This window comes from Glandiceps talaboti, chromosome 14 (assembly GCF_964340395.1).
Source record: "Glandiceps talaboti chromosome 14, keGlaTala1.1, whole genome shotgun sequence".
Taxonomy (NCBI): Eukaryota; Metazoa; Hemichordata; class Enteropneusta; family Spengelidae; genus Glandiceps; species Glandiceps talaboti.
In genome coordinates, this window is record NC_135562.1 from 9,731,351 (window position 1) to 9,740,133 (window position 8,783).

At 35.1% G+C, this 8,783-nt stretch overlaps 1 protein-coding gene across 13 annotated transcripts in view; it reads right to left on the reverse strand.

Annotated features, from left to right (window-relative positions):
* LOC144445939 (uncharacterized) overlaps window positions 1-8,783 on the reverse strand; it is a 287,770-nt gene that overhangs the window by 39,817 nt on the left and 239,170 nt on the right. For 12 of the 13 annotated variants that reach the window (XM_078135586.1, XM_078135585.1, XM_078135584.1 and 9 more), the window contains 11 exons: window positions 8,609-8,771; window positions 7,755-7,921; window positions 6,901-7,230; window positions 6,131-6,281; window positions 5,388-5,557; window positions 4,653-4,982; window positions 4,105-4,218; window positions 3,047-3,070; window positions 1,324-1,536; window positions 743-904; window positions 49-219 (listed from right to left, as the gene is read on the reverse strand). In XM_078135586.1, the coding sequence (XP_077991712.1) occupies window positions 49-219; window positions 743-904; window positions 1,324-1,536; window positions 3,047-3,070; window positions 4,105-4,218; window positions 4,653-4,982; window positions 5,388-5,557; window positions 6,131-6,281; window positions 6,901-7,230; window positions 7,755-7,921; window positions 8,609-8,771 (1,995 nt within the window). The remainder of the gene's footprint in view (window positions 1-48; window positions 220-742; window positions 905-1,323; window positions 1,537-3,046; window positions 3,071-4,104; window positions 4,219-4,652; window positions 4,983-5,387; window positions 5,558-6,130; window positions 6,282-6,900; window positions 7,231-7,754; window positions 7,922-8,608; window positions 8,772-8,783) is intronic. The other variant, XM_078135587.1, reaches the window with a different exon arrangement.

Genomic DNA, 8,783 nt, shown 5'->3' on the forward strand with positions numbered 1-8,783 from the left:
CTGTTTACTTGATATATCTGACTGAATACAAATCTGAAGATAACAAACCTTCTGTTCAGAGAGCTGTGCCTTGACAACCTTGTAGTCTGCTGATGGTTCTTTCTGACTGGCCATCAGTTCTTCAGTTTCATGTAACCAGTCCAAGATAGCTAGCAAAGCCTCTGAGAACTTTCCACATTGTAGGAGTGCTTCATTGATCTTACCATCTCTTTCAGACACCTAATATCAAAAAAATAAAATTTCCAACGTTACAATTTAATGCAAAGTATGTTATTTTAAATTCAAATTCTGTATGTATAATCTGCATTAAAACCACAAAAAAATGATTTTCTTTTATCTGGAAAGTTTTCATTCTTCTAATCATTGATTAGCAAATCCATAAGAAAATATTTTTTGTTGTATCTTGAAAAATAATAAGCCAGACTTTCAAAACTCAATGAATTTGTCCTTATTTTTTTTTATTCATATATTAATTATAAGATTGTAAAAAAAAAGTCAAAAGTCAAATTTTAAATAGAGCATTTGCTTATCTTTTGCTAGGAAACACTTGGTTGGCTTAGGGCGTAAAAGTATTTTGTTTTCTTATGGCAGTTACTGTTTTGAGTTAGTAAACACATCAATCAATTTTACATGGACATTTTTTTGCTGTGAATGTGTTTAGTTTTTCTGGACTAGTATTCTGTTTACATTAGCTTTACAACATTTGATTTAAAATGGTCTGAAAAGTGTTCGATAAACTGACCTCTGAACTTAGTTTCTTCCATTTGTTGTTCATGTCTTCAAGATCATCTTCAATCTTCTTCGTTGTAACTCCTGGTGATGCACTCTGGATCAGACCTTGGCCTGCATTGTTGGTTTCTTGTACCTTGTCAGTTAACGGTTCGTGATGATCATTCTGGAATTTCTATCATTTTAAAACAAAATTAAAGGTTTCATTAAACTCTAGAAACTCAAATATCAATATAATGTGAGTTGAAATGTCATCTGGAGTTCATGCTAAAGTAAATACACTAGAGAGAAAGCTGGAGTGATTGCTAAACTGATGCATTATGGGGCGGTAACACGACCTCTTGGTGATTGCTATATATCAGCAACTCATGGCTTAGTACCTCAATGCATTATGGGACTGTAAATAACCTGTGTGTGTGACTTCCATTCAGCAGTGACACCTGACTACATAAACTAATGCATTATGGGAGTGTACCACAACCTGTATGTGTGTGACTATTCCAATTACAACAAAACATTCCAAATACGTAACTTATAACATTATGAGACTATGTGACACAATGTCTGTGTGATTGTTTGTACCACTTTCCTCACCTTAAATTCATCCAACTGATCTTTCACAGTATCTACATCAGTACCGACAGGTTTCTGTGTTTGCAGTGATTCTTCAGCTGCTGTGATACCGTCATTGACTTCAGAGAGAGTACGGTAGAAGTCCTGTAGTTTTTCTAGAGTGTTATCTAGTTCTTCTTTCCTGTTGTTAGTACGGTCTGTCAACCTGTTGCATTTCTTCTTCAAGCTTTCAATCTTTTGATAAACACCAATAAAAAAAATTGTCAAACTTTTGAACTACGCCTGTAAAATTCAAACTTGCATTTGGATTGTCATAAACTTGACAAGACTGTAAGATACGCTGTATCACTCCACATTCACCAGCCTGTTCTCTTGAGAGAGGTTGACCGATGTGTGAGGGCGCCCTGTCACAGCATACCTTACAGACTAAAACTTGACCAGGAGATACTTTTCGTACATGAATATTTTAATTTTTTTTCATGGATTTCTTCGTGAAGTGATTCATATGATTGGTTATCATCAAACAAATGATAATATATATACAATATATTACAAAATAATACATTTTTCATTTTACAATATCACTTTGTTTTAATAGGAGCATAATTTGAAAACAGTGAAACCTTCTTCATTTCCATTCAATGAGCTTTATGCATAATTGATGATGTTTTGCATAAATGAATATATAATTAATCTATTTACATAATATGTAAATCACTTCATTAATATGCACAGTTGACATATCAAGTTTTTCATATAAATAGGAAAGTTTGGAAATGAAAAAAAAACAAACGCAAAAAAATAGAATTCAAATAAAAATAGGGTAAAAAATATCTTTAACTTCATATAACTGCAAAATGAAAAGAATTGTCATGCTGAAAAATGTGAAAATAATATCATTTTGTTTAATACATGTCATTTACATACATTACTGCTTATATATGCAACAATACGTTCATAACATTTCTGATTCAATATTTGTGATTCTAACTAATTTGTCAATTAGTTAATTTTTATCATGATTTGGAAATAAAATGTTGAACAAAATACTGAAATTATATTTTTAGTAAATGATGTTACATGTATAAATTTACATATTATGCAAATTGAAATGATAATGATTTTGGCATAAATTATATTACTATTTGGTCAAAGAAGAGATGTCCTGCAATTTTTTTTTCAAAAATAACCCTTCCCTCATAATTAATGGAAAGGCTCCCTAGATTTATTGTAAGGGGGCTTGGAAAGCCATTTAGGCCAATGTAAATTCTACAGAAGAAGCCCCCCAGACATCGTCAATTTCACTCCTGTTTCTCTAATAAAATTGACTGTTCCTCTATCGACAACACAAGGGCTAAACCAAAGGTTCGAAGGAAAAGGGGGTGTTTACTCTTGTTGATGACTGATGTTACATCACCATTAGAACAATGTTTAAAACATTGAATCAAAGCAATATTATCTTTTAAACATTGTTTAAATGACGATCAAACATCCTTACGGAAAGGGTCACTATTTTTTGCTTTCTTTGACCAGTTTGTTGAAAAAAAAAGAAGAAATAAAATATCATAAAACATGCAACTTTTGCTGAAAAGAAAACTACGAGAATAAAATGAACAAAACTGTTAGTAAGTGAAGAGAATATTGGAAAATGAAAATGAGGATAAAATGAAGGCGAGAAAAACTAACAATATTTGTCATGCATGGTATATTTGACGATTTTAAAAGCCGCATTTTAACGTTTTACCTGTTGCTTCTTATCCGCTCTTCGCTGTTCCACAGAAGAATGAAAGAAATTACCATGTGAGCAAAGAGAGTTACACGGAAGTCTTTACATGTGGAGCACTTTAGATAACATTTGACAATTTTTTTTCGATATCTGTGTTTGTTTTTTAATGTATTTAGAAAGTTCAGTGTTAGGACTTGGCTGTCTAAGAGTAAATTATTTCAAGTGTTTCTGTTTTTCCTTAAGAATATTCTTCATAGTATTTCTTTTGTCAGTATTTGTGTCCTTGGTTTTAGCATATTTTTCTTGCTTCATTCGTCGATTTAAATGTGGCACAAAGAGTAAACATGAGATTGTGCTGTGTGGTGTGGTGTGGTGTGGTGTGGTGTGGTGCAGCATAGTGTGTAACAAATGTATGAAAAAAACCTTAACAAATGTTATCTATAGTGCCTCTTTGAAAAAAAAAAGACAAATCACTTTACCAAGGAGACACCCATAGCAAGGAATGATGCAGAGATAGGAATTTTTTCGAAGGAAAAACTGGGTCACTTCAAAATGTCCAGGATAACCTCTATTGGAAGGGGATGGTGTGTTTGCAATACTCGTGATAAACATGATAGGAGCACTGCACTGAAGTTGTATTTAAATGTCAGTGCACTATTTGGCATGTGTATGGTAAAAACAAAGGTTATCAATATTTGGGTGTTGAGGGTGCCACACCAAAGCATTGTAATAGCATGTAGGCAATGGATACATTATGGATACACCATTACTGTGAGTGGTTGTTGTTGATAAAGTGCTGCAGAACATAGAAAGTGTGAACCCTGTCTAGACAAATTTGAGAAATTTGCTTTGTGACACGATACATAACACAGAACAATACCGCACGTTCATTTTCAGACAAAGTTACAACAAATACAATGTTCCTGCATTAATGAGTCAGTCAGTCCACTTCGAGAACAGAATAGTCGAACTGTTGTTTCGAGGTAGATATTCTAACCTTTAACCTTGTAGTTACCAGGATGTGTGACCTTTCAGGTCAATGAGATATGAACCAATGAGAAGCTACGAGACATTACCTGTTCCTGTAGTGCTTTAGCTTCTGTGGTAAAGCCTTTACTGACAAGATCTTGCAGAGTGGCATCTTCATTGTCAAGTTCAGCCTTGCGCTTCTTGAGTTCATCTTGGAGTTCCTGAGAAGATAAATATTTGGTATTTGTAAAGTTTCATTTTTCAAAGATGTGTGTAAATGTGTCCACAGATGATGTTTGCAACTATTTGTACATGTTTGAGAGAGAGAGAGAGAGAGAGAGAGAGAGAGAGAGAAAGAGAGAGAGAGAGAGAGAGAGAGAGAGAGAGAGAGAGAGAGACAGACAGAGAGAGAGACAGACAGACACAGAGAGAGAGACAGAGACAGAGAGACAGAGGCATAGAGAAGATAAACAAAACAGTTCTATCTCCCATAGTCTAATGCTGGGAATAATTTCTTCACCATGTCATGTCTTTATCTGGCTGCTAGTCATTCCAACATAATTTTGCTATCCCTTGTACTGATGGATAATAGTATACTCCATCCATACAATCTACTGGACTGGTCTAAACCATTTCACATTAGAGGTAGACTTACCATGACTTCATCCAGTTGTTTCCTGACAGTGTCTTCATCCCTACCAATGTGTCCCATCTGATCAAAACGATCTTCAAGATCTGTCATATTGTTCTGAATATCACGCAACTTCTTCTGGAACTGGTCAAGTTCTTCAGTGGCAGCTTCAAGATCTTTGAGTCTGTCTTTGACAGCGTTAGTCAGAGCTTCGTGCCGGTTCTTGACAAAGTCCACCTCCTCTGAGATGGGTTCTTTGTCAGTTCCTTCTGGAGCTTTGTCAGCCAGCTTATCTCCCAGATCTTTGACTTCTTCCACTTTGGCTTTGAGTTTGTCAACGTCATCTTTCAGGTCCTACAAACATGAAGTTGTTGATAAGGTCAAAAGCAAAGGTCATGAAAATTGCAATCAGACTGCGAGTTATATAAGGTGAGAGAGCTTAAATTAAGGGATGAATATGTAGCTTATTCATTGACAATGGTCACATGATAATGGCATTAGGTCATAGGTTAGTCATAATTTATCAATGTCAAAGGTCATAAGGTAATTCAAAACAGGTCACATTAGGTCAGAGGGCAGTATATAATTGATCAATGTCAAAGGTCATCATAGGTCAGTATATGATATAATGTTCAAATGTCAAAAAAGCTGTGCTCAAAGGTTAAAGGTCAGGATGTAATTATTCATGTCAAAGGTCATACAGACTTGCAAACAGAGGTCAATGATATTAGAAGGCACCGGATTTATATGAAACCATACCTTAATTCTTTCTAGGTTTTTACTGTCCTTGGCTTCAGGTCCAAATTTATCGTGTGTTGCTAGTTTATCTTCACATTTACTGAGACCGTCTTGAGTTTCTTTCAGAGCATTGAGGAATGCCTGCAGGTCCTTGACATTGTCATCAGTATCAGACTTCCTATCAACAGTGTCTGTAAACACACAAATAAAATAATGAACATTTCTTCACATACATACATACGTACATCAATTGAAAAGTTAAAAACACTACCATAAAGGTCCTTTCTCTGGCAGTAGTACTTTCAGAGGTTTTTTCCACTTGATAGAATAGAGAAACTCTCTTCAGTTGGCACCCTGGTTTTCACTGATGGGTCTTTTCAAAGGGAGATACCGGTAACCGATGACTGGTTCATTATAATGTTGATGAGCAGACGACACTTTAGACAAAACAGTACTTGTGGTTGTAGCAATGTATTATTTTATTATGTAAATGTCTGACAACTCCCGCATAACATTTTCTTTTATTGAAAGTTACTTATGGATTGCAAGTCCAGAGAACAGCAACAAAGACATCACAAAATGACTCGCATATCACATAATGCCAAAATACAAACAGCAAGATAGTGTAGTGGGTAATTTTAGAAGAAAATAAATCAATGCAAAATCTTCAGCCAGTGTCCCCGAAGCCCCCAAAAAACAAATATCACATGTAATTAATCAGACCATTTTGAATGTCAAACAGAGACCACAAAAAGTTGTCTTACCTTTGCCGAGTTTATCAAATCTGTCAGTGATTTGTTTGGCTTCATCTAAGACTTCGTCTCCGCCGGCTTCACACATATCAGCTAGTTTGTCAGCATGAGTTTTCAGATTATCAATGCTTGCTTTGTGAGCTAGCACATCGTCATTCAATACCTGCAACACATTGTAAAACATTGCAAATAAAAATAGTCTACATTTTCTGATATGATGACAATATTGCTATGTATTATAATTAGTGGTTTGAAGGACGGCTGGTTAAAAGGACACCGTCCACATCTGCTGAACATCTTTCTGTATTATTTTTTGGTTGATATGAAGAAGAATTACTTTGAAACAGCGTAGCAGTTCACTGACATTAAAGGGAATGAAAAATTACATGAGGGAATATTTGGGTAAACCCTGAAATTGTCATTAATGTGAGGTTTGTAGAGACACAAAATACTAGCAGGTGATCGTATAGTCACTTCAAAGCATAAATACAGACAACTTTAGTGTAGGTGGGATCACACTTCCATTCCACTGAACCCCATTCCTGCTTTGAGCTCCCATGCTCATTCTCAATCTCCTCTATCCGTTGATCTTTGTATTGATCAGATACACTGGAATAATTTTGTTAGGAAAACGATACTAAGTGAGTGTTTATGAAAGTATTCCTGTACATTAAACATGGTGTCTCATGTTGGAATAATATTTCTACGTAAACACCATCTCCCTACAATCTTTCAACAATCAAAATTTTCAAAATTTTTACAATTTCTCAAAGTTTCTTTACCTTGGCATCATCCTTCTGTTTCTTGGCATCATCAATCTTATAACTGATTGGTTCCTCGGCAGCAAGTTTTTCTTCAACCTCCTGTAACCATGGTAACAATTTCTTGATTTCATCGTTGTATTTATCGGCATGCCCTTCAACGTCTTTAAGTTTGTCTTGTCGTGTCTTAGACTTATCACCGACATCGTCCCATTTAGCCTTCAGGGTGTCTACCTTGTCTTTCAGACTGTCATATTCCGTACCAGGTTGGGCCTCTAGAAGCATCTTTTGTGCCTTCTCAGCAATTTGTTCATACGATGGTTCTTGTTGTTTGATGTCTTTGACAACAGGCTGGGAAAGAAAAACAGTATAAATATCGTTAATTCACTAAAACCTTTACACTACTGTTTCACTAAAGTAAGGTGAAAAAAAAATAATTGTGTGTTTCCAATAACATGGCCTCGGAAAATAGGATAGGTAGGTCAAGAATTTATTTTATTTTATTTTATTTTTTCAACACGATAGCCTTTCATTTGGGTGAAAGACAGAAAGCATCTACAAACTTTAGTAGTTTAATAAGCTTTGTTAAAATGCTCATGTTTTCTTTTTGTCTTTTTCGTGACATTCAGTTTTACTTTTTGTGTGTTTTTAATATTTAGAACTGCAATAATCCTTTCATCATCCATTCTTTTTTAACACCAGCCACATCAATTGCATATCCTCGGAGAGCGCATTTTATGAATTTTTTTTCACAAACAGCCCACACAAAAATGTTCATGATTTTTGAGAATTGACTAACTCAGTTCTCCTGAAGGTATTGCCAAATTTGTCTGCCAAGTTTAGACACAAAACTTGTCTACATAGTTCAGACATACCTCATGTTCTTGGACTTGTTCTTTCACCTTCTCAGGTTTAGCAGCGACAGGTTCAACAGATACCAGTTCCTCACCCTTCTCGTCCAACCATTTCAACATACCATCTACAGAATCCTCAAAGTCCTGTCCTTGTAGCAGGGCTGCTTGTAGTTTACCAAGTCTTTCATCTATGGAGAGACAATATAGACAATTGTTAGATCATATTGTATAATTTTTACCAGTCTGCCACACGATTGGATGATCAAAATTGCCACCAGGTGTTCTTTATAGTATATGCAAATTCAATCAAACTGTTTACCTACTTTCCATCCATCTGTCAAAACATAATATGCTAATTAACTACTTGACTGATACTATATGCGGGCAGACATGTTTTTGATTTCCATATCTTGTCAACAACTCTGACCAGTCAACCAATATACTTTTACACTTGATATGAATGCTATAAACAAGTGTAGCACATAGAGAAAGTGCTTTACTTCAGCGTTACTGGTTGTAATATGAATGCTATAAATGAGTGTAGCACATAGAGAAAGTGCTTTACTTCAGTGTTACTGGTTGTAATATGAATGCTATAAATGAGTAGCACATAGAGAAAGTGCTTTACTTCAGTGTTACTGGTTGTAATATGAATGCTATAAACAAGTGTAGCAAATAGAGAAAATGCTTTACTTCAGTGTTACTCGTTGTAAAATGTGTATGATATGCAGTCTTTCGGTGATCATTCCATGTTTCTGCTGTAAGTTCGCCGGAAGTGGAGAGTGTTTTAATAGCAGAAAAATACTACAACTGCTGGGGCTTTAAAAAAAATTAATAAACAGAAATGTTTTGATTATTGAAAAGTCAATTCTCACCAAGTTTCTGTGATAGTTCGTCGTAAGGTTTGATAACTGTGTCTAACTTTCTCTTGAGGTCTGCTTTGGTGGCTGGTTCTTCTACCATACTTTCCAGAATTCGATATTTCTCTTGAAGAATTACAATGATGGGTTTCTTAGTCTCTGCTTCATCCTGTAAGTCCTGATGTAACAA